This window comes from Amblyomma americanum, chromosome 10 (genome assembly GCF_052857255.1).
Source record: "Amblyomma americanum isolate KBUSLIRL-KWMA chromosome 10, ASM5285725v1, whole genome shotgun sequence".
Lineage (NCBI taxonomy): Eukaryota > Metazoa > Arthropoda > Arachnida > Ixodida > Ixodidae > Amblyomma > Amblyomma americanum.
Window position 1 is genome coordinate 31435861 of NC_135506.1, and position 25875 is coordinate 31461735.

General features: G+C 48.6%; 2 protein-coding genes across 2 annotated transcripts in view; both read right to left on the reverse strand.

Annotated features, from left to right (window-relative positions):
* Nucleotides 1–6709: 6709 nt before the first annotated feature.
* On the reverse strand, nucleotides 6710–13226 carry LOC144107105 (uncharacterized). Its single transcript, XM_077640093.1, has 3 exons — nucleotides 12776–13226; nucleotides 8037–8598; nucleotides 6710–7112 (listed from the first exon to the last, which is right to left on the reverse strand). The coding sequence occupies exons 1-3, from the start codon at nucleotides 13151–13153 to the stop codon at nucleotides 6850–6852; spliced, it is 1203 nt and encodes a 400-aa protein (XP_077496219.1). The 5' UTR covers nucleotides 13154–13226; the 3' UTR covers nucleotides 6710–6849.
* A 2589-nt stretch (nucleotides 13227–15815) lies between these two features.
* Cc2d2a (Coiled-coil and C2 domain containing 2A) overlaps nucleotides 15816–25875 on the reverse strand; it is a 52289-nt gene continuing 42229 nt past the window's right edge. Inside the window, exons 23-27 of the mRNA XM_077641413.1 lie at nucleotides 25350–25613; nucleotides 23983–24105; nucleotides 20709–20869; nucleotides 17607–17682; nucleotides 15816–16068 (exon numbers count right to left, since the gene is read on the reverse strand). Of these exons, the coding sequence (XP_077497539.1) occupies nucleotides 15880–16068; nucleotides 17607–17682; nucleotides 20709–20869; nucleotides 23983–24105; nucleotides 25350–25613 (813 nt within the window). The 3' untranslated portion in view covers nucleotides 15816–15879. The remainder of the gene's footprint in view (nucleotides 16069–17606; nucleotides 17683–20708; nucleotides 20870–23982; nucleotides 24106–25349; nucleotides 25614–25875) is intronic.

Genomic DNA, 25875 nt, shown 5'->3' on the forward strand with positions numbered 1-25875 from the left:
CTCGAACTTGAGGAACAGGATCCAGCAACTTCTCTGCAGTGAAGATCTTCCCTTTTCCGACTGTCACTGCTTTCCTCTGACAAACCTTCGCCCCACGTCAAGCTCTCTACGCCATTCAAAAAGTTCGAGGTGTTGTGATTCTACATCTGTGGGTGTCCACGACAGTGGCCGGAAGTAGAAGTCTGAACAAAATTGTGACCGCGAAGAACAAGTTACGTTGATTCCTGTCCTGTAAGAAAAGGCGAGTTGCAAACCCCTGCTATTAACCATCAAGACAGCAGCCAACCCAGCTGTGCCGCAGCCTCTTTCGCCTTGGAGTATCAATGTGCACTGCTCTCTGCACATCCAGAAAGGGGGCGGCGAAGAATAGACTCAACACATCCAGAAGGATCAAGACCCCTCATTAAGGTAAAGAAGAGCCGTACGACTTATTGATTCTGCCTCCGCTAATCCAACGAAGAATCTAAATTTAACTTCCTCATCCCATGGTAGTCTATTAACAACCCTTATCTACAACATGCTGCACTCAAGTCTCTTCCTCGGGTACCTTCTTCTGTGCCTAGCGCTTGCTTCGAACAGCGGTCGTGGAATGGCGGAGGGGCGATCAACCAACTGTGTGCTGCCAGGAAACAAAACATTGGGGGAGCGTTCGACCTGCCCCTACAAAAAGATCTTCGATTTTGACCCGTACAGATTACCGGCCTGGATACCGGCTGTGAGATGCGACTGCACAGAGAGCATTTGTGGTTCCAATGCTGACTACAGGTGCAAGGAAGAGAGGAGCGATTTTTCAGTGTGGCATTGCGGTGGACCTGATAACCGGTCCGCTATAGCAAGCTACGTTACGATTACAACGTCTTGTGTGTGTGCTACAAGTATTGCTACAGATGGAGTTGACTCGCAGCCACGACCAGACCAGGGGGGTCTGACGCGTACTCCAATTCCGCGATGTGGTTGATAGGTTGTAATGAAGCGCTGTGCCCGCAATGTTCTCACAGGACTGCCTGTGAAGAAGTTGAATAGCGCTGTGTATCTATGTTTTTGCCTTCTAGTGAAGCGATTCCGTGAACGTAGGAAAATAAGCCGTAAAGAGGCATGACCTAAAAGTGCTAACTACGACGGTGGTACTTTGGCACTTCTGTCATTAGAACGCGCTGCTCTATCTCTCAATATACACTTTCTGACTCCCTAGTTGCACAAAAATGCAGCGTTTTCGTTTCAGTTCGTTTTACTTTTATATTTTTGCTTCAGATATGCTCCTGTTATTACTTTGTTTTGCGTGCCACGAGCGTTGCTCGAAATTCTTGAAAGATATTATTGAGCTTTAATTATTACTGCGACGTTAGCGATTATCGGCCGTTTAATGAGGGTAGCGTTACGATTGCCACGGACTGGGTGGGCGCTGTCATGGCAGGGTACTTGTGACTGATTTCCTGCTGGTTACGAACGGAACAGAAGCGCACGTGCGAGAGGCCATTTTTTCAAGCAGCACAGCAAATGTGCCCAATAATAGAAATGAATGGTTTTACTCTGGCCCTTTGTAGGACCGGCTTTTGCCAATATATTTCCAATATTCGGATCATTATCTTTGCTGCTTGGGTTCACAATGTGAATTACGTCGGCGTAGGGTGCTTGGGACTCTCAGGAGAGCCGGCTGAGAAAGTGGAGAGTGCTGTGTAGCGTGAAAGTTTGTCTGGACAGACGGAGAGCAGTCCTCATGTCGAAACGTCAGCGAGAACCCTGTGGCACCCCCCTCCATTATTCTCCTGGCGTTGTGAAGAAACCGATCTATCTGCCTTCTCTCTACCGCTGTCTAGAAAAGTGACATCGCGAAGAAATAAAAACTGGCATGATGCGACGAGGCCTACGCCCCTGCATTGACGACGTTAAGGCCGCTTTTGCAAACAATATTCTGCTTGTATGATTACTGCGTGTCCTTTATATCTCTATTTCTTTTTTCATCCAAGTGCGTGATTTTATTCACCTCCTCTATATACACTGTGTGTGTGTCGCATGCTTCTCTGTTCTGTGCATTAACAAAGAAAACATTTTATTTTGAATCGTGGGAAATAAATGACTGCAGCTTCACCGTTGTATGTGTGCGCAACGTTTTACATGCGGTGGCAGGTAAGAAAACGCAAGTCGTATTTGGCTTGCATTTGGAGTGCATTTGGATATGCATTTGGCTTAAGTGCGCAAATCGATCGGGATTTTTTTTATATATCATGTGCGATAACGTAGTTGCAACTCATCCCAGTTTCTCGACGCATGAACTGACATTTGAGCATCTTTAGAGAATCAGTGCTGGGCAATGATCAGCCATCTGGTATCTTGCTACTAGGAGCCATCCCTTGGTTCATTTAGCTTCTGTTTACCTGAGAACCTCGCCACATTGAAAAGATATTACTATCACAGTAACTTAGTCAGCTTGTTACTAGTGTGCTGTCCACACTGAGGGCTATCTGGACTAAATCACAACGGAATATACTTGGCTTGTTAACGCGGTGCCTCCATCTGTTGGAAACGCAGCGAGTCAGTATAACTTCCTTCTCGGCGTCCGTGCGCAAGAAAGTAACGAAGCAATAGACGCGGTCTAATCTCTGACTACCTCACCCTGACTACCCCAAAGCAGGAAAGCACACGTTCTGCGCCGTTTTCTGTCGCAGTGCAAGGTTGCATTTTTCTTTCAGGGAACAAACTTTTATTAAAACGTGTCTCTCGTTACATGAGGAAAAAGAGCTATGGTGGCTCAGCTTCAAATAATCATGGGCACGTACTCTGAAATAACCCACGTCAGAAGAACACGGAGGAAAAAACAGCATGGGGACAGTACAGCCCGATGGCAGCATCGCGTTGTGGCACGAAGGCGCCGCGACGATGCCCCAACTCTGTGTGTAAAACATATTAGTGTTTGGTGAACTGGCCTGACGAGGAAAGACGTAAGTACGGTACATGGGAGAAAAAAAATTCAGGGGGCACTTTGTTGGCCTAAATTGCGGTGAGGCGAAAGCCTTTAGCGCGGTGTTGCTAACTATGTCACAGATGTGAGGTTAAGATGTTGATTAAGTACACAATTGTTTGTGAATCTTAAATGCTGGAGACACTGGAGGGTGTTTGGGAGGCATCGTGTGAATCGACGTCTTTCCGCAAACACTCTCCACCGTCCTAGACAAGGAGAGCTACATGCGCGTCGGCTGGAGGTAGTCGTTAGCACGCTCGGCTGCGGAACGGAAGGATGGTGGTTCGAACCCCATCGTGCACAGATTTTTTTTTATCGAGTTGCTGAAGAGCGTAACGGACGGACGGACGGACAGGCTTCGCAGTAATAAGTAGCACCCTCATTTCTTACGGTTCACCGAGCAAGGGTTTTCTTTATCTGCTAGGTCGACTGTCTGGTTTTATTAGTGTTAATATACTGCCTTGTTCTCGACATATTAGGAAATATATATTTTTTTATAGAAAGACTAAAACAATAAAATGCAAAGTCCACATCGTTGTTGCGAAGGGTATGGTATTATTAAAAAGAAATTTGCACAAGCCTTGTTATAGTAAACTCAACCACCTACACCTCAGCTCGGAGGATCGCCTAGTCACATGACACCTGCAATGACGTGCAGCTGACGTAGTCGCCATTTTATATACTTGCAAGTGTGTCTTAAGAGGCGAGTTAGGTGCGGCAAGTTCGCCGAAAGCACTGACGGCGTCGGCTGTGGCACATTTTGCAACCTCCGCCCCCGTTTCATTTGATCCTAGTGGTCGCATCCGCTCTAGTCGGGCGCCCCCTTTTATTGTCCACGCTGCGTAACGCTGATTCCACTGAATATCTAAGCCAAAACTGTCAGATTTTGCTGATGAATGCACTAAGCCAGCAAGCTTAGGTATACCGATTTCTTGCTTTTGCCACAACGCCTTAAAGGTGTGGCATCAAAACAGTGCCTGAAAATCCTGTTCAGAGTTCACAAACGGTCCTCTAACATTCCATAACAACTAGGGGTAAAATCAAGTGCCTGGGTTTTGCCCGCTGCTTATATAGCTCTCCATCTATTACCGTTTGTACACAGCTTTCGAGTTGTGTTGCGAAGAACATGCAACATGGCCTTACATTGGACCTTACCGATTGTTCATTGCTATCTTGTTTCACCTCTCTCGACAGGAGGCCAGGATGAAGATGAAAAAATAAAGCAGGCACTCCAACAGATTGCTGCTATACAGGACAGGTTGGAGAACAATAGAGCTCCGCTCTTTCTGCCAACACGGTAGCAATGCAAACGCACGAATCGAAATATTATTGAAGGAATGAACAGACAGCGACCACTTCCTCGCTCAATAACCTTGACAGAGATTCCGATAAGAGGGCAGAAGGTTGCGGAAGTTGGTCGTTGTTCCTAGAGCATCAGTGACAACGGATAAGATCCAATTGATAATTTTGTGCACTCTAGCCTTTTCCCTGTCCGTATTTCGCGCTATTGCAGCCATGCTAAGATAAACGAACGCACAAAAGCGTGAGTACTTCGTTATTTAGGTCAATGCTCAATCTACGATGAGACCTGGTGCTTCAGGAGCCTGGTGTTTATTGGCTTTGGAGACAAAAGACCACCCAGAAGACAACACGTAAAGCCTAACCTGAGGAATAAGCTCCCAAATTTCCTGTGATGTGAAGAACTTCATCCCTTTTCCGAACTACACCTGTTCGCCCCATACAAGACTTCACCCGACATCCAGTTCCTGGAGGCATTCGTGATCATCGAAGTTCACGACAAGAGTGAGAAGTCGAAGATTTTAAACACCAGTCTCCCTAAAGAAAGTTACGCAAACTCACACCGTGCAAGGAAGCGTTACGTGCAGACCCCTGCTTTTGGCCAAAAAGACGACAGCAGCGCCAGTTACTCAAGTCTCTTTTCGGCCTCTTGCACTTTTGTGCCTGACACACTGAAAGCCGCCAAGGCTTTCCAGGACTATGCGTGTAGGAACGCTACAGCGCAAAGGGGTAATAAGGCACAGAGCAAAGAGTTCAGTGCTGCGAGCCAATGACATTGCGACAGGCGTTAGTAAATAGCCGATAACCAATGACACTGGTTATACGTGTATCCAGTGGTCGAATGTGCAGTTGTTTCCTTTCGATATTAGGAATGCATTAAGCCGCGCAGCCGAACAAACTTTAATACACATCGCCTACATATGCACAGCCGCCCCTACTATAGTGCATGCACTCACTGGCCCAAAAGTTTTACGTGAACGCCAACGACAGATTCCCAACAACATCGACGCACTGGCCCAGTGTCCCTCGTGACGTGCGATTGGACGTAGAACGTTTCAGTAGAACTTGTTGTCGGCCATGCTGCCGTAGTTCTTCAAACGTGGCGTATTTCTTCAGATTATGTCTGAAGTGCAAGATCTTTGGAAAGAGGTCATAAATAAGCAATTGGTAATTTGAAGTTTCTTAAGTCGCCGGCTTTCAATAGCAAGTTATCTGCTCATGAATTTGTAGCTTATATTATTTAACTTATTGCCTAAATTTTAAATTTGAATACGGCAACAGGTCTCTCCAGTTGCAGTTCGAATTGCTGTGCCGTGTTCCTAGAGGCCATAGGTGTACTGAAGATGCAGAGTGATGAGTAATTGCGAATGCCTTTAAAAGCACGGCCAAGTGTGGCGGACGATGATACAGATATTAAGAATGTTCGACAAGCTCAGCTATTAGCTTAGAAGTAATAAACTTCAAGAGACATTGCTTAGGGCATCCACAGAAAAGAATAAACAAATTTAGCTGAAAAGTGGGAGCCCAAAAGCTACAAACATTCGAAATACGGACTGTAAACTTCGGTCAGCGCGGCGCTAAAATCCATTTTACTGTCTGCACGTTACTTACCACATGCTTCAAGATAATTCATAAATGGCTGAGAGTAACAGCTTGAATTACTGCCTTGGCCTAAAGCAAAATTATGAGAGGGGGGCACTGTGTTGACCTAAATTGAGTTGAGGCGAAAGTCATTAGCGCGGTGTTGTGCTTGTGTCATTGATGCATGGTTAAGATGCTGATTAAGTACACAACTGTTTGTGAATCTTACATACTGGAGACACTGGAGGGCGTTTGAGAGGCATCCGTCTGATTCGATGCCTTTCCGCGAACACTCTCCAGCGTCCTAGACAAGGAGAACTACATATGAGTTGGCAGCAAGTAGTGTAGTCGTTCAATAAAGAAAAAAAAGTATCGTAGTCGTTATCACGCTCAGCTGCGGAACGGAAGGATGGTGGTTCGAATCCCATCGTGTGCAAAAATGTTCTTTTTTCTTACCGAGTTGCTGAAGAGCGTAACGGACGGACAGACAGGATCGCGAGCATTTCATTTTCCTTAAAGGCCCCATGACTGGGGTATTACATAAGGGGTTCTTTTTTTTTCTTTTTTTCATTAGCGGTGAACTAGAGGCCACCTAGACCAGCAGGAGAACGTGAGAGTTCATTACGACGACGTTGGAAACGGCTCTATCAGATGATAAAGGCTCTTATACCAACAGATGAATCTAACCTCGCGGTCTAATGCATTTTACTGTGTCTGATAGTGACTGAAGCTGATAGTGTCTGTCTTAATTTGGAAATTAAAAACCGTAATGCAAAAAAAAAAACGCTTACATAATCAACACAGAGTATTGCAGAAATGTTCCTTGAAATACGCTTTGAAGCAGGCGCTCCACTGCATGAGCCATTAAAGGTTTTCGCCTTAATCGAAACATCTATGAATAGCCTTACATTATGGACCAAAGAAAGTTTTGTTTATCATAAGCGGGAATGCACAATTAAACGCACGTGCTGCGCTCCGGGATGTTCTCGGTCCCAACACAGCGCAGAACGTCAAGTGTGCGGAGGGTAGGTGGCGTTGGCAGTGCTGCAGTTGTGGTGCTCGCCACAGGCGAGAACGTGGGAGCGAAATCCCTTGAACAGGTATAGGAGCATGACGAGGAACAGCGAACCGGTTCCAACGGCAGTAGTGAACCCGATGAGGTCGCAGCCCCTGTCCAGAGCTGCAGGCCTCGCGGCCGGCGGGCCAAAAGGAGGGCCTAAAGGTCGCTTCGCCGCTGGAGGCACTGGGGGCGCTGCAGGCGTTGGTGGCGCCGCTAAAAAAAAAAAAGAGGCCAGAATGATTGCCTCTACCTGATTTTCAATATACGTAAACAGCGCCTATTGCCTTCTGCCCTCTGCAGACGTCAAACTTTAAAATTTTGAAGGAAGCTATTCAGCGCACGTCTACATTTCATTTTTTCGTGTCTGCTCACATTATTCTTCACTCCTTGCGGGGGGAGGCCTCACATGTGTAACCGTTAAGCATTTACAGCAATTGTTCTATTGCGTTATCTTGGTTCGCAGCTAGACTAGGACACCCAGACAATGAGCTCTGCAAAGCTTGGTTTCGAGAGGCACAAGCAGAAACGAAAACTTGATGAGCGAATTCCCAGGTTTTATCTTGGGCTTAACAACTACTACTCAGTGCAACCATATTGTCGGTCACTGGGCACTAGCAAGTCACCAAATCAGGGAAGCTTGGGACATAATGATTCATTTGACGGCTACAAGCGATCACCCCTCTGCCTCCTGCGCGGCCAGAATTTCGATGGTAACCATTTGAGATATGGTGAACAAAGACAGGGACGATAGGGAAACACATTTCGTGCCTGTCAAGCTGATATTTTCTGTCTTAATTTGCATACCAGTTCGTCCAAACTTATGTCGTACTTTAATACAAAGAATCCGCGGCAAAGCCCATTCCGGAAAAAAACACCTCCCTCACTGACCTCCAGTTGGCCCTGTCCCGCGCCAGCTACGGCCACCGTATCCATGCACGGTTCATAATGTCACCTGTCCACCGGACTAACCACTATAAAATTTTTCTTGTCTTCAAATACGAGGGGGCACCTGACCGTACCATTGGTTACCTGTCCCCTGCATTTTATTGCATTCAGTGCAGTAGCATGCCACAACATACTGTTCCAATACAGCGTGAAAGCCTCCGCACATGACGTGAACTAACTGGCCTCCCTTACCACTTCTGGTGCAGGAGCTGAAAGGCAGCCTCGAGGCGTCACTGTCTTCAACCGAAGAGCCCGCGCCTCCTCCCTTGCTCAGGTCAGAGGTGATGTCTCGCATGCTGTCCACCAAGACATCCAGGAGACGCGAGGCATCCACGTCAGAACCCTTCCGAGACCCCAGTTTTGGGGTCCTGGAGAAGGCAGGTACGCTGGACTTCCTGCGCGACACCTCGGAGGACGCCCCCGCGAGAGTCTTGGACGTCTTCTTGAGCGACTTCATCGCCGATCGGATGACTTCATCGGAAGACAGACCCGACTGCCTCGCGTCCTGCTTATCCCGTGGGACGGTTGAAGAGCTCCATGTTTGCTTCAGTGATGGCGGCGCGGTGTCCTGCTTGCTTTTGCTGGCCATGTCCGTCGGCTCCTCGGGGGCGTTGGGACGTTTCGACGAGGTCGAGAGCAGGCCGCGCTTCTTGAAAAATGGCGACAGTGGCTCGTCGGTGCTCCCGGTGTCCCTGGAGATCGTCACGAGGGACTCGCTCGTCGCGCCCGGTGAGATTGTGTGCGCTGCCTGAGCCTGTGTGCAATCATAACAGCAACCAGAGATTAGTGTCACCAATGAACGTGGAGGATCGGTACCACACTTTTTTTTATTGTCCACCGGGCCTCCATAACCCGACTGACCGACTGAGTTTTACGTGACACTTGCGTGGCACATGGATTCGAACCCCGGTTCTCTTGAACGCGAGGCGGATGTTCTACCTCTACGCCATCGCCATTTTTTCTTTATTGCATGAATAAATACATCAGTAAAATATCGTAGTTGCCATGCCCCTTGGCAGACAACCGTGTCTAGTGGAATTTCATTACAACAATGTTGTCCATCAGACTCAATACATCATCAGCATAGTCCTGCTGCTTCAGGACTTCTCTTAATTTATACATATGTTCGACAAAATAATCACATACCGATCATGCATCCAAGTCACAATGTCTAAAAGCCATTCTACTCCTCCAGATGCTGTGAAGACCCAATAACATAATCTGGTCACACTGTGCACCGTCACTTTCAGTGGTCACGTACCGAATTCTGCGCGGTGTCAATGGCGTCTTTTCTTTTCAGGGTTCTTTGCAAAACATCCCAATAGAACACCGCATCCCAACAATCCAGGAGCACGTGTTCTACCGTCTCTGGCTTTCTACACAAGAGACAGTTTGAGCCCCAAGGAAAAAATAGGCCCTTTTCCTCTAGCCATGTTTTTACTGGTAGGGTTCCTTGTACTCTTTGCCATCGCCAAGAATAGGCAAGCGTCGCAAGAGGTGGCATAAAATTAGGTGTGCGGATGATATTTAAAAGTTTACGGAGTAAGGTGCAAGCAGCTGGCACAGGACAGGGTTGATTGGAGAGGTATGGGAGAGGCCTTTGTCCTGCAGTGTGGCGTAGTCGAGCTGATGATGTTGATGACAGCTGTTATACGGTCCCCACCCCCAAGTCATATAAGGAACACGAAAGCCTACGCCGCGCATGTGCGTGTGTTGCTGGATCAAGGACCACTGGCAGATTTGGGTTAGCGTAATTAAGATAAAATAAGAAAGCGCCCGTTTGCTTCGGTCTTTAGTGCATGTTAAGCAGATCTAGGCAACAAATTATTTTGTACCGTGCCCGGATAGCAGCTATCGGACGTAGGAACTCATTAATAAAAAGCAGAATCACAGAAAAGAAAAAAATCCTGGTGTTATTTTTTATACACACGGCGTGACTTGGCAGCAGCACATCGCCTATCACGGTATGTGTATCTTAGCAATTACTGTTGGTCTACAGATTCAGTATGACAGTTCCATATGATTTTCGGCAAGGGTGACTCAATCAACACGGCTTCTATTGTCTCAAAACCTGAACCTGAAGCTAGGGATGACGTCAGGAGAAACTCGAATCCTGAAGACTGCGTTAACACGAGAAGTTGGGCTGAAGGCATGGTTCAAAAGTAAAACGGTCGACCCGCCGCAGTGGCTCAGTGGTTAGGGCGCTCGGCTACTGATCCGGAGTTCCCGGGTTCGAACCCGAACGCGGCGCCCGCGTTTCGATGGAGGCTAAACGCAAAGGCGCCCGTGTGCTGTGCGATGTCAGTGCACGTTAAAGATCCCCAGTTGGTCGAAATTATTCCGGAGCCCTCCCCTACGGCACCTCTTCCTTCCTTCCTTCTTTCACTCCCTCCTTTATCTCTTCCCTTACGGCGCGGTTCAGGTGTCCAACGATATATGAGACAGTTACTGCGCCATTTCCTTTCCCCAAAAAGACAATTATTATTACTATTATTAAAACGGTCCTTATTAGTGAACCCTTTAGTATCGAGCGCCGAGCTATCCCGACTGCAGAAATTACGGGCGCGAGCCAAACACGAGCCATTTTTGGCCGGGAAATGCGTCACATGCATTACTTCGTCCATGGTATGTTCGCCGTTGTAGCTGCTACTTAAATGCTAAAAATCCGAAATACCTACAAACAAGACAGAGCATCCCACTATCTGCAGAGCGGCTGATAAGGGTCTGCATGTTGTTGCGAAGATTGTACCGACTCTCAGAGCGAGGAGCCAAGGATGCCCAAGACTGCGATGCTGGCATTGTGTGGCCCTTAAGCTCTGTAGGCTCCCTGAAGATCTTGCGCTTATATCACGGATGAGCCGATGTCCTTCGTATCGCTCCCGCCGCAGTGTATCAATAGCTTTGGCGTTCAGCTACACAGCCCGAGGTCGCAAAATATAAAACCGACAGTGGCGACCACGTTTCGATGAAGGCGAAATCCAAAGACGCGTGTGTGCTTTGCGATTTCCGCGCCCGCTGCCTGAACCCTGTAGTAAGCATGTCACTCGGAATCAGCCTGTACTAGTACGTGATCTTCAGGTTTTGTCTTAAGGCGAAAGCCTTCGAGGTTCATCGTTGTCCCTCCGTCCGCAAAATCTGTCACATTATAGCTGTAAAGGAAAAAAAAAAATCTTGCGCAAGGCGGGACTCGAACACCATCCTTCCGTTCCGCAGCCGAGCGTGCTAACGATCTACGCTATTTCCTGCCAGCGCGTATGCATAGTTCTCCTTGTCTAGGACGCAAGCCCGTTATACTTACTGGGACGGGCAGGGACACTTTATTTTTCGTTGTTTTTTTATCGTCCCACAATAATTTCTGTCTAGGACGCTGAAGAGTGTTTGCGGAAATTCGTCGAATCAGACGGATGCCTCCCAAACGCCCTCCAGTATCTCCAGCATTTAAGATTCACAAGAAATGTTTACTTAATTAGCATCTTAGCCACACATCAGAGACACAAGCAGCAACACCGCGCTAAAGGCTTTCGCCTCACCGCACTTTAGGCCAACAAAGTGCCCCCCTGAATTTTTTTAGTAAGTTGTCCGGAACAAATACCTTCGGCCAGTGTAACTTTTTACGCTAGGCTGATTAACTGGTGACCTGTAGGCAGAAATTGGTTCTCGCTCTTTTAGGTTAGGTTACACAAGGTTGGGAAGAAAAGAAATGCGCGGTAGCTAACACTGTGCATACAACTGGGCCGGTACAACAGAACCATGCAATTTTGATTTCATTATATTTCTTATTTTACGCTCTTTGTAACTTCCTTAAGCGGGGCGATGACTCTGTCGTCGCAAATGGTAAGGCAAAGCTCAGAAAGAAAAAGAAAGCAAAATGGCAGAGTGTAGGGGGGTTTAACCTTCCAAAGCGACCGAGGCTATGCGGGACGCCGTATAGTGAAGGGCTCCGGAAATTTTCAGCTCCTGGGTTTCTTTGAAGTGCTCCGATATCGCACAGCACGCCGGCCTCTAGAATTTAATATCTATCAAAATTCTACAGCCGCGGCCGGGGTTCGAACCCGCGTCTTTCGCGTCAACAGCCGATCACCGTAACCACTAAACCACCGCGGCGGCTACGAAATGGCATAGAATTTATATTCAGTAGTCCTTACCAAGAAATTCTGGACAAGTGGATTTTTCAACACGAACTGCTTTATGATGGCAATTTTCTAGGTGTAATAAGATGCCACTATAACCATCAATATATCCGCAGATATATTCCCCCTCTCCACTCCTCCCCCACTTGATTTCGCCGCCGGCAGCTGCCACGGTGGCCACGGCGCCGCCCCGCTGAAGGCTCGGAATGCTAGCGTAATATAGGCGCGTGGCGCGCACACCAGCTGCGTGCTCTGACGTCACTCCGCGCATGCGCACAACTGAGGAGGCGGGCGACGTCTGCTCCGCCATCGGCGCAGCGGCGTGGCGCGCGGCGCGCACACCAGGTGCGGGCTATGACGTCACTCCGCGCATGTGCACAGCTGCCGCAGCGGTGGTGCCACGGCTCAGTGCGCAGCCACGCTGACCTCGCGAAATGCCTGGCATAGTGTAGCTATCGCTACAAAAAAAAAACATATTACGCATGGTCTGCCGAGCGTGTGCTGGTAGGTCCAACCTCCGTAGCCTCGAGCACATTCGGTCAAATCTACCATTCGGTAATAATCTTCGAAGCCGCTACAAGCATTAGGATGTTGCCTTGGGTGCGGTTAATAGAATGTAACAATTCAGCCTCGGGCTCAAATTTGGGGGCGCATTGTTTTCTGTTAATTTTTTCGATCTTTTATAATTGGCATTAATAGCCACTGCTATAGTCACCTTGAAGCCACCACTATAGGACCGAACGAAAGGAAAATGGCAACAAAAGGCACGCTACTCGGCCCCTGACTGCCTCTTCAAATTACCTGCTCCACTGTCCATGGCTCCGTGGTAGAAGCCTCTGGAAGGGAGGCACGAGGCTTGTGCCTCTTAGCGCCGACGCTTCTGGAGCCGCTGATCTTGGACAAGCTGCTTATGGGGTTCTGGGTCATGGCCGGAACAGATCCCCGCTTGGCGCTCTTGGAGGCCGGCTTCTTTTTCTTGCTGGTCTTGCTGTCCTTGGGCGCGGAGGACGAGGGACGTGGGCGCAGGGGCGGCGTGCGGCCCGCCGTCGCCTGCAGCGTGTTCGGGCTGGCAGCCGGGTTGAGGTCGCTGGAGTGATGCGTGTCCTCTTGCGGGCTGCCTACTGTCGCCGTAGCCGTATCGGACACCGCCGTCTCCGTGTTCTGCGGCTTGGAAGTCATGGCTGCGGCTGCTCAAGCTTGCTGTCGGCGTTGTCACTGGTAGCTCCAGGAGCTCCACGATCGCCTCCGCGACTCGGATGGCCTTCTTCTTCCTCTTGTCTTCTGCGCGTGCTTCCTCGCGCCTCCCGCGAATCTTTTCTTTTTGTTTCAATTTGACACCCTTCAGATTAGTGCCTATCATACGGGCATACTACTTGTGCTTTACATAGAGTGCGCAGCAAATTTCCGCCTCAAAGGCTGTTGTCTCTAATGGCGTCCTCCTTGCGGTTCGAGTCGAAAACCAGTTCTTCTGCTCTGGTCGGTTTCAAGCCAACACCCGGTTCAGTCCATTTGCTTCGGCGTCTTCATTACCATAACTATTGGCCTCAACGGAGGAGTCTTGGTTTTCCTGTACGCAGGACATGGGGGTTCCCTCAATGACCTCTCAGTGATGTACAACCACCCCTCACAGCACGCGGTCGAGAGATCAATACGCAGCCATGGTAGAAACCGTTTCACTCTCGCGAATGTACCCGCCATGATACACATGCACGGAGGTTCGGCCGTTCGATCAAACGTACCGTCGAAAACAAGCTTCGAACTGTGGCTAACGAACTGCGCTCTGCGTCGTGCGTTAGGCGGACGGAGCTGGAACTGCTTCAGTTGTAACAGTCGCTACAGGAGAGAACATTCGCCTGTAGTGTCTTCGGCGTGTAGATCACAAAAAGGAGGAACACAAGCGCTTCCTTTTCTGGTCGCGAACTGGAGCAGGTCATAGCCCTTTTCCTCGCTTTAGGATACGGTAAGTTGTTGGGCGAGTTGGGGACGATATTCCGCTACTACAGCTCGACGAACGGGACATAGAAGAAGGAAACAAGGCAGAAGACTGCGAGGACGCCGTGTTGCACACCGTGGGTTCCAGCTCTACTGACTTTGAAGTCGGGTGCAAGTCGTCCACGTCCCCTTCAATTGGCCCCAACCTATCCGGCGACAAGACTCCTCATAGAAAAAGTAAACCTAGTGCGCGCCACGCGAGCACTTCTTCCACCGTGTGGTATACGACCCACCTACCAGCATTCCGCGCTGGGAAGAGGCGTTGCTTCGATGGTGACGCCCGCGTGTTGCCCTTACCCCAGCGGTAACCTAGTCGTGGACAGTACCATTCCCCCTTCGGTGACTCCTGCCTCTTCAGTCCCGCTCCTGTCTGTGAAGCGGACACTAGGCACCTGCTCTGGAGCTGCCCTTCTTTGCACACCACTTGGCAGAAACACCTGCCCCGATGCGGACTGTCTCCAGGTCGACTACCCGATATAGAAGAGTGGGTGTTCAGGCCGCACAACCGGATCTTACTGGACTTCCTTCGCAAATCCGGGGGGTATCTATATGTGTAAATAATTTATGTACAACGCACGCTCTCGAAATAAAAAAAAATGGTTGGAGAGCCGCGCGCAATCTCGCTCCGCTGCCCATCGTGGTAGCGTCTGAAACGACCTAATTTGCTTTGTCCTTCGGCGAAATATGCGCAGAGTTATGTTCTATTAGCCTTTTTCTGCTTGAAAGTGAGCAACAACAGCGCGGAGTGGTACCGACCAATTCAGGACCACACCGACGCTGTCTCCTCCTTGGTCGGTTTTCTTTGTCGCTTGTGGCTCTTTTCCTTTCAGGCATCTTTAGCCACTAGGAGAAATTCGAAGTCCTAATAAGGAGTAAAACACTTCCTATAACAGCTAACCTCACTAAGAATCAGTCGAACAAAGATGCAAGAATAATATTATGCTAGTAAGAATAGATAAAAAGACGATCGCCTTTTATGGTTTTCTGACTGGATTCAGGGGGTCTCAGTAGGATACACGCTGTACGCTTGCGCTGAACTGTGTAAGCCGACAGCGCATGCGCAGTGGGATCGGTCGAGAAACAGAGACCGTGTCAGAACATAAAGCCTCGCCTGGTGTCTATCGTTATTCCTGGGTGGAGATTAGGACAATGACCGCAAAGAAAAAATACTGACATAAATTGTCGACTGGAGGAGCAAGCACGTCATCTTATCCTCTCGGCTAGTGGAACGTTCCAGAGAAACAACAAATTCAGTTACAAGTTAGTTACTTCATTACACACACAAGACATTTGATGTCACTCCGCAACAGACGGTGATATATGGTTTGTATGGCGATGCCACAGTGATGGTGCAGCACTAGAGCAGCCACATTCTTTCGCGGTGGAGTAGTAGCTCCGAGCCCAAGTACAACGAAAAACTCACCGACGTTTCAATGCATCCCTGCAAGTGCTATTTAACAACCCCGGAAATTAAACGCTTCAAGAATGCCTACCTTCGGTGTTAGGCAACAATGCTAAACCACCGTCATCTTTAAACTTGTCGCAGGGCTTAAACACAACCACATCTTGCACAGCCGCGATCAAATGCCCTCAAAAATTATTCAAAACATTGCAACTTGGAATATAAGTTTTATTGTCTCTCTAAACTTGTGAGCGGAAGTTGATCACGTCCATGGCAAAAAGATATCCATGCATACCAGGTGGTATGTCTTCCACATTCTCTGCTATACGAAAAGAAAAAGCATTTTATGAACATCATGTCTCTTATGGCAAAACACAGTGGGTTATCTAGGCACTAGACGTCACCGCCAGTGTACCACCACCAGTATACATGGCAAATGCTAACTATGACATCGCGACTGTGGCGTGCTTGTTCAAAGAACCCGCCACGAATGCGGCATCCTCTTGACACATCAGGACTTGCGCGTCAGCGCCGCGATGTACACCCAGACGGCGAGGACGCTGGACGGGTATGGGTGGATATGGACAGCGAGAGCAAACTCGACGTTCTTGGACTCGGTTAGGTGGACACCTGTGGACAGGACTGTCTCTATGACCGTTTCCACGCTTGTGAAGCTCATCGACAGCGGGAAGCCGCTCATCTGGAAGTAGAGACAAAGAAAAACATTTCTTACGACGCAGGGGCTCCACTGACGACTGAGCGGAGACTAGTGACTCTTTTGTTCCTGAGACTACTTGCTACACACAGCTATACATGCGGTATTCTTCCTAAGACGAAGCAGGATGAACACTAACGCGCTTTCTATAGCACTTACAAAACTTAGGCGATCGAAAAACACCCAACGAACGTATAAACACCCAGTCTCCGAACAAAAACCCTGCAGACGACCGCCTTTAACCTTCGCACTGCAACAAGTCCAGATCCCTTTCTACAGTACGAAGTAATTATTAATATAATAATTGGGTTTTGGGGGAAAAAATGGCGCAGTATCTGTCTCACATATCGGCGGACACCTGAACCACGCCGTAAGGGAAGAGATAAACGAGGGAGTGAAAGAAGAAAGGAAGAAAGAGGTGTCGTAGTGGAGGGCTCCGGACTAATTTCGACCACATGGGGATCTTTAACGTGCACTGACATCGCACAGCAAGATACACGTTTCTCGAAAGCTCAACCTTGATTTCAGAGTTTTGGAGAGGCTTCGAGTGCTAACATGGAAAACGATAATAAAGAACCTCGCTCCGCTGAATGTGATCAGATCTTTGGTAGCGGAACAGAGCTACGCTAAAACGATAATTAGCCTTCAGAAGTGCTTAAAGTGAGGCGCCTTCGAGTAATTCAGCTAGCGACAACAATGCTAATTAGTCGCACTGGGAATTAACCATCTCGCCCCGCCGCGGTGGCTCAGTGGTTAGCGCGCTCGACTACTGATCCGGAGTTCCCGGGTTCGAACCCGACCGCGGCGGCTGCGTTTTTATGGAGGAAAAACGCTAAGGCGCCCGTGTGCTGTGCGATTTCAGTGCACGTTAAAGATCTCCAGGTGGTCGAAATTATTCCGGAGCCCTCCACTACGGCACCTCTTCTTCCTTTCTTCTTTGACTCCCTCATTTATACCTTCCCTTACGGCGCGGTTCAGGTGTCCAACGATATATGAGACAGATACTGCGCCATTTCCTTTCCCCCAAAACCAATTATTGTTATTAATGAACCATCTCAACAGTACGGCACCCATGACAGCGCGTTGCTCCAACTCTGTGAAGCACAAAGGGCAATCCGTATCATTTGCCATAAAAAGCAGCTTAAGACCGTAATCCTTAAATGAGGTTTGAAGCTGAAGTCACACAGAATGAATAGCAGGACTCGTACGATGAGCCAGTTGCCTGAGTATCCTATTTCCTTTACCCAAGAACAAATAAGTAACCTTTGCCTCTTCAAAGGGCTTGAATATGTGTTATGGAAATCATTCACGTGAAAAAGTACGAAGAAAAATAAAAAAACAGGTACTCGCTCATATTTCGGGAGAAAAAGTCTATTGTATGTTCCCATTCTTATTTTCGTTTTCCATCTGTTCATCCTACATCCAGGAAAAAAAAGGGGGCTTCCACTACCATTCAGCCCAGCTTGAATAACCGCGAAGGCATAAGCACCAAGAGGGACTACATTCAAAGGATATCTTGTTACCTTATAAGAAGAGAGTATTTCAGAGAGCTCCTGGATATCGTCCGTGATGGAAGATGTCGACGCCATGGACTCCAGCCTGGAAGGTTGTGAAAATTGCAAATCAGTCGCATGATCATCGCGAGCACACTCATGGTGTTGTCACTTTGGGACAGTGAAATATGTAAAAACGAAGATTAAACCAATGCCACTGCTGTTAGGTTAGGCACTTTATAGTCCAGAGCTTGGCAGAATGCCGTCTGGCGAGGGGCGAACATTGTAGAAATAAACATACACGCCAAAATTTTCGAAGAAAAGGAAACACGACATTTCAGGGCCCGTACGAGTCCCTTGATCACATAGAGCGCCGCATGAAACGACGGTGGCTTAAGTACGGCTAAAATTGCGTAGTGTCTGATTGTGGAGCTCTGGAAGATTTCCACGTGTCCTGTTAAGAGCATGCTTCGTGTTATGTATATGAAAAGATTCTAAAAGAAGGCGCCATAAGTTTTTCTCTGTGGCAACGACTGACGCTTCGTCCCAATCGATGGTGTGCCCCGTTGATACGCTGTGTTCCGCCAAAGCATTAGACGTTGAGCGGCCGTTCGTGACGTCATTCTGAAGCTCTCTGAGCCTGCGTCTGAAGTTTCCGGTTTCGCCAATGTAAGCGGCGTCCCAGGCTTGACATGGTATCTTGTATACCACGCCCGGGTACCCTGGGAGATCTAGACGATCGTTTACCCGGACCAGCTGTTGTTTTAACTTGCTGGTAGGCACATAAGAAATGTGCACGTCATAACCTTCGAAAATGCGTGAATGTGCTTCGCTTACCCCGGAGGCATAATGAATGCTCGCTCGCTAGGCTTCTGCGTTTTTCTGCTCTTGGCTTTTTATTAGCTGCTGAGGATATCAATTGTTTTTGGAAGTCTTGCTTCACTTTGTCGATTTCGCAGCGGCGTTTTTCCTGGCTCGAGCATAGGGCGAAAGCGCGATTAAAACCGATTTGGCGACTGACCGCTTGTGACCAATCGGATGCGCGGACTGAAAGTTGAGGTACTTCCCGGCGTGCGTCGGTTTCTATATACTGAGGTTTCAAGCGCGGTTGTTTTTCTCTGTACGAGGACATCAAGAAAACGGGAATTTTCCGTTGGCTTCTTTACTGATCCGGAGTTCCCGGGTTCGAACCCGACCGCGGCGGCTGCGTTTTTATGGAGGAAAAACGCCAAGGCGCCCGTGTGCTGTGCGATGCCAGTGCACGTTAAGGATCCCCAGGTGGTCGAAATTATTCCGAAGCCCTCCACTACGGCACCTCTTTCTTCCTTTCTTCTTTCACTCCCACCTTTATCCCTTCCCTTACGGCGCGGTTCAGGTGTCCAACGATATACGAGACAGATACTGAGCCATTTCCTTTCCCCGAAAACCAATTATTATTATTCTGTTGGCTTCTTGTTCCACGGTATATTGTGCTGACGGCTGAATTGAATTTAACTGAAGTAGGAAAGGCTGCACATTTTCGTGATGCATAATGCTGAAACAGTCGTCCACATAGCGTAGGAGTAACTTTGGTGCCGATTGGAACGTGGAAATGGCTGCTCTCTCAATGGCTTCTAATGCGAGGTTGGCGCAGACGACGGAGATAGAGGCTCCCATTAGTGAATATAACATTTATTCATTACTGTTCGTGATCGTATCTGATAGGGTGCACCTAAAGTCCCCGCACTGTCACTCGTGACGTCACTGTGTACGGACCGCGCTGAATACTGCCATGGCACAGCATGCATTGGCGTCATATGTTGCATCACTGCATACTGATCAATCATCGCGGCGCGTTCGATCCCAGCCGTGGAGGTCGAATTTCGATGAAAACGAAATTCTAGAGGCCCGTGTAATGTGCGATGTCAGTGTTCGTTAAAGAACCCCAGGTGGTCGAAATTTCCGGAGCCCTTCACTACGGCGTCCCTCATAGCCCGAGTCGCTTTGGGACGTAAAACCCCCATAAACTATAAACCAATCATCGCGGCGCGCTATTGTAACATCATTCTGGACGTCACTGCATACTGACCAGTGCGCACTGCGCGGTGTTACACGAACGACACCGACGCCGCAGAAAAAGCAACCGTACTGTTAACAACTGTAGCTGTAAAATATCGCAAAGGTTAAACTCTGTTCAGCGTAGTTAGTATAGCATTAGTTCTGTGGTTATGATTGTTAATAATAATTGGTTTTTGGGGGAAAGGAAATGGCGCAGTATGTCTCATATATCGGCGGACACCTGAACCGCGCCGTAAGGGAAGGGATAAAGGAGGGAGCGAAAGAAGAAAGGAAGAGGTGCCGTAGTGGAGGGCTCCAGAATAATTTCACCACCTGGGGATCTTTAACGTGCACTGACATCGCACAGCACACAGGTGCCTTAGCGTTTTTCCTCCATAAAAACGCAGCCGCCGCGGTCGGGTTCGAACCCGCGAACTCCGAATCAGTAGTCGAGCGCCGGAACCACTGAGCCACCGCGGCTGATTTCGGTTTTAATTAATAATAATAATAATTGGTTTTTGGTGGAAAGGAAATGGCGCAGTATCTGTCTCATATATCGTTGGACACCTGAACCGCGCCGTAAGGGAAGGGATAAAGGAGGGAGTGAAAGAAGAGAGGAACAAATAGGTCCGTAGTGGAGGGCTCCGGAATACTTTCGACCACCTGGGGATCTTTAGTGTGCACTGACATCGCACAGCACACGGGCGCCTTAGCGTTTTTCCTCCATAAAAACGCAGCCGCCGCGGTCGGGTTCGAACCCGGGAACTCCGGATCAGTAGTCGAGCGCCCTAACCACTGAGCCACCGCGGCGGGGCTCGGTTTTAATTGCAATTAAGTAATTAACGCTAAATAATTCTGCACAGTAATTAGTCGACATAACTGCATAATTAACCAATGGTCCAAACTCACGGTTGATCACGTGACGTATTCAATGCTTAAACACATAGCTAGACAGTAGCGAGATCGACTAAGTCCCACTTCGACCTTGGCTAATCTTGAAGGTCAAAGTACCGGCATGAGGGGTTTTTCAAGGTTGTACCCCGGTGAGTAGAGAGCTACGCTCTAAAATCTGTGTGCAAGTAAGTGCACGCTTACCTTGGGAGTATCTTCCGGAGCACCTGGCTGGCGTAGCGGTTCCACGAGGTACGGAACCGCTTCCGCCACTTCATGAGGCTGTCCTTGAGGGCGTACTCGATCTTCTGCTGCAGCTTGGTGACGTACGCGGGGTCCGTCGCCTCGTACGACAGGTCGCTCGGCTGGGCACCATAAAGAGAATAATACAGCACTGGAAACGCATTGTGCGATGATTCCGAAGGCCAGTACAAGTGTTTAATATGCACTGGCTGGGTGGCTGTTTGCACATATTGACGACTACAGCGTGGTCTGAACATGGACAAGAAGGAGGAAAAGGAGGAGGAGGAGGTGGAGGAGGAGGAGGAGGAGGAGGAGGGAAGGCAGGGAGGTTAACCAGAAGAATACCCGGTTTGCTACCCTGCACGTGGGGAAAGGGGTGTGAGGGGAGAAAAATATGAAGGAGGAAAGACAGTTGCAGGAAATTGAAGGCACTGTGAAAAGTCACAGCGTTCAGTAAAGTCACGGCCTATCGTGCAGGCCAGATGTCTTCAAAAAACGGAGCAGTGTCTTGGAGGCCTTGACCGCCGCGGCCAGTGGCCGAGTATCTTCGTTTCCGTCAGTGGGCACAGGTCGAGATGCTCCAGTGCACGGCAGAGAGACTGCCTTTCGGCGCTGTAGGCAGGGCATTCACAAAGAATGTGGGCCATAGTCTCATCACACCCGCAGATGGCACATGCAGGGCTGTCAGCCATACCTACTAAGAGGGAGTAGTGCTTAGTGAAAGCTACACCAAGCCACAGGCGACACAGCAAAGTTGCTTCACGTCGTGGTAGGCCGGATGGAAGCCGGAGCTTCAGATCTGGGTCTAAGACGGACAAGAAAGATTGACACAAACACAGGCGCTGACTAACCACACCGTTTATTGCCTGTAACTGTCTTAGAATAGGCCCAGTCCCGTGACAACACAGAAAAACAACTCACGTTCCCGTGGCACAATAATCTCGTTGGCCCGTAACCTTTCTCTAGTCATTGACATGCTCACGGGTGCTTAGAAAGATCAGCTGTTTTTTGCTCAGGTGTACGAATGGCTTGCTGAGCCATTTATCAGAGAATCTTGATATTGCCTGCGCTTCTACTATCACCCTTATGGTGGTGTCGCGGCACTTGCGCAGTACGCCCGATCTTTCAAAGGCAGGTGTGCAGTTTTTACATTGGCTGCAGTGTTTGCTTAGCTCACCCGAGTTAACATCTTTTAGATTTCTGCGGTGTTCTTGTAGCCTCTTATTCAAGCATCTCCCCGTCCGGCCGATGTACATATTACCACATGACAGGAGTATTGAATAAACAGCACCGGCCAGACGGGAAGATGCCCGAATAAAAGGCTACAGGAACATCGCTGAAATCCAAAAGATGTTAACTCGGGTGAGCTAAGCGAACACTGCAGCCAAAGTAAGAATTGCACACCTGCCTTTGAAAAGCGGCCGTTCTGCGCAAGTGCCGCGATGCCACCACAATTAAGGACGATAGTTAGTTCAGGCAATATCAAGATTCTCCGATAAATCGGTCAGCAAGCCATCCGTACCCCTGAGCAAAAAAAAAATTGCCAGTGGCTTAGCTCGGCTATGCCAGGATGTGCGTAGCGAAAGCTAAGGCGGCTCCTTCTCTGACGTCCCGCCAGATGGCGAGGAAGTGGCGCCGTAGCTGGTCACGTGGTTTTTCACGCGGTTGGTCACGTGGTGCGGTGAGACCACTGTGGGAATGGGACCCCGGCGAAACTGCGAGTTCATGGCCAATGTAGCTTTCGCTACAAAAGAACTTATCTCCCTAAGCGCCCATGAGCATGCCAATGACCGGAGGGAAGGTTACAGGTCAACGAGATACTTGTGCCACAGGAACGTTAGTTGTTGTTTTTCTGTGTTGTCACGAGACTGGGCCTATATAAGCCAGTTGAAGGCAATAAACGATGTTGTCAGTCAGCGCCTGTGTTTGTGTCAATCTTTCTTGTCCGTTTTCCGGCCGCGCTGTAGTCGTCAATACGAAGCGTTAGTGTTGCCGATAGTATGCCCCTATGTTCAATAAAGAACACTGTCGCTAATGCCCAATCGAAGTGGCGCCACTGCCTTTGAGGCATGCATCATCAGAAGCGGACCAGCCATCGGCGTCTGCGTGCGAAGGTAGCTGCTCTACCCTTATACAAGACGTCTTGTGCTACGCTGCGTAAAACACGTCTTACTACAGTAAAGGATAATCATTTATCAGTCGTCGGAAGAGACGCATGATTTATTCACTCAACTTGTGTTGTGTGAGATGAAATTACGATGAGTTGTGATTTTATTTTGATCACAGCATACTTGTATCGATAGGAGCACGCGATGGCTTACGGGTTCCTTCTAATAAAATGTGAATGCACTGCGGCAACAGACTCGTGCCGATGTCTCGCCGCAAAATATTAGGTTACGCATCATATAAGCAATCACGAAGAGGCATTTTTGCGAAGCGGGAGTCAGCAGTGAAATGAGATGCCCAGGGGATACCTGAAGAGGTTAGCGGCCGAGTAGGGAAGAACACACGCCATCCTGGCGTACGATTCAGAGTGACCTCGCGTTGGATGACCGACTGCGGTATTTGCGTGAAATCTCGGATCGATTGTTAGGATAAAAGGCACGCTTTTTTGGCTCTTTCTCTGGTGAAGTATTGAGGGACGCCTGATCTAATGGTATCTTGCTGTGGCAACCTTGCTAGTTTGGTGCGCTTGAATCGCCTCAAGAGAGCTCAGTAAAGCTCAAAACTACCATGTTCGCGACACGCCTGCTGTTGGAGCTGGAGCATTACTGCTTAGGATGAAAAAAAAATCTAATTTCTCACGCTTGCCGCTAGTCTGTGAAGCTGGCGTTGAGACCTGACGGTACACTGCCTCCATCGACGTTCGCCCTGGAACTGTACTTGTAAAACTGGGAAAGCTAGGCCTGACCTGCCCTTCTCATTTTAAGTTAAAGCAAAGTTGCTTACAATCTTTAAATAATGCTTCGGTATTTACGCAGCGCCACTTTAGCAAATGCGTCCCCCTGGGACGTGCTGTCCTTTACAAAGATAAACAAGCAACGGGGTTTGCCTCTTAGGTGTGCGGTGGAGGTCTTATGGCACCGCTTAAGCTTTAAATCTGCGTAATGTAAGAACCCTTGTCCTAACCTTCGTATACCTTTTAGTTTATGGGGTGCTGTAACGGCTCCACTCTATGGCTTAGAAACAAGCCCTATTGTTTTGTTATCTTTAGCATACGTTAGCACAAACTCACTTGGACGGAGTCGAGAGTCGGCGGCACTTTGCCTTTGGCGAAGAACGGCTTCCATTGGCTCGTCTTGCTCAGGTTGTAGGACAGCCTCGATGGGTGCTCGTGCTTCTGGACGTTGGCCCAAATCTGGAACGACGACAAGTAGTGCTCACTCAGGGCAGCAACTTGTTAGTTTCTGGCCAGTCTCCGCGGCGAGCCTACACTGTATAGTGATTTAATATTTTATAGTTGATTCGTTGGACTACGACGTAGTGGGACCGAAGAGCGCTGTCTTGCATTCAAGTGAGGAAAGTGCCGCGACTTCTGTTGATTCGATAGGAAGCCTTTAACTGGCACTCAACTGCACATATTCATATGCAAGCAGTGTTGAAATTCCTTCAGAGGCAACTGCACGGAATGAGTTTTGATGGAGTTGGTTACGTTGTAAAGAAGGTACGAAAGTATTTATTTTAAAAAATTTCGTTTCCTCACAGGTTTTGAGAGAAATTTGCAAGGGTTTTTCATTTTTGACTACTGTATTAGAAACTACTTCTCTTCTTTGACCTTGGTTGCATCAAGGAAATATATTTTTTTCAACGTCGCTAGTTGTTTCTCGATTTTCCGCTTAGATTCCTGCTTTCAACGAGAGATGCTTCATTGCAAGTGAACGCTACTCCCCTTCAATTATCGCAGTGTTCCTGTTAATAAATGTTCGCTGCATAAAAACGAATTCGTAAATTTCACATCACTAAAATTTTTCTTTTACAGCCACAAATACTGAGCGAAATAGGATGCATAAGCTCTGGGCGCTATACGAAAGTAGCTTCAAGCAAATAACCGACACCGTAAATTACACTGCACGTGATCTCGCTACTGTACGGGAATTATTTAATAAAAGCACTGCATCTAAGCAGAATCAGTATAAACTGACCACTATTTCGGCTTTGAATGCTCTAAAAGCTGTTGCCTACTGAATTTACCCTTGCTAAAATGGTCTATAGACAGTCTATTGACATCTTGTAGACTCTATTGCCTTCCTGTAGATATTTCTTTTTGGCTATTCGTAGTCTATAGACTGTCTATAGACAAAAGTCTACTAAAAGTGTATGGCTATAAATCTATGGATTGTATATAGACTCTCTATATGATTTGTATTGCCTACAGACTATTCTCTAGTGTTTGTCTATGAAGAGTCTATAGACTTTATAGACACAAGTCTGTGGAAAGACTATAGACTATCAAAGAAATTTTTGCAAGGGTAGGTGCCTGTTCTCAACTACTAAATTTATCCTTCCTATCAAAACCCTCCGGGCCGTGCGTCTCAAGCGCGGCCGCGGTGAAGCCGTGGCTGTACCAAAGAAGAAAGTAAGGCGGCTAAGCCTAACGCTCACGTTGTCGGCGCCCACCAGGCACCCGACGGTCTGCAGCGGCCCGTAGCTGTCGGTGGCGCTGTACGAGCGGCCCGTGACGGCGTTCCAGATGCGGACGTCGTCGCGGTCCCCCGCGCGGTGCTCGCGGGTGAGCACGTAGGCCGTCTGGCCCTCGGGGATCCCCGTGCCCAGCAGCAGGTAGGCCTCGCGGCCCAGGTGCAGGAAGTAGTTGCACAGCAGCAGGGCGTGCTCCTCCTCGTCGCCCGTCAGCACGCGGAGGAATTGCTGCGCGCGAGGAGCACATGCACGCAACGATAGAGCATCGGGCACGTCTCGTAGCAGCCAGCCTTAACAAAAATTTCCTTAGACAGTCTATAGACTGTCTTATAGCGCAGTCCATAGACTGTCCATGGACTTCTGTCTATGAAGTCTCTAGACTGTCTGCAGACAATCCCCAGGGAAGTCTATAGGCAATGCAAATCCTGTAGACAGTCTATAGAACATGAATAGACAAAAGGAAATATATATATAGGAAGGCAATAGTCTA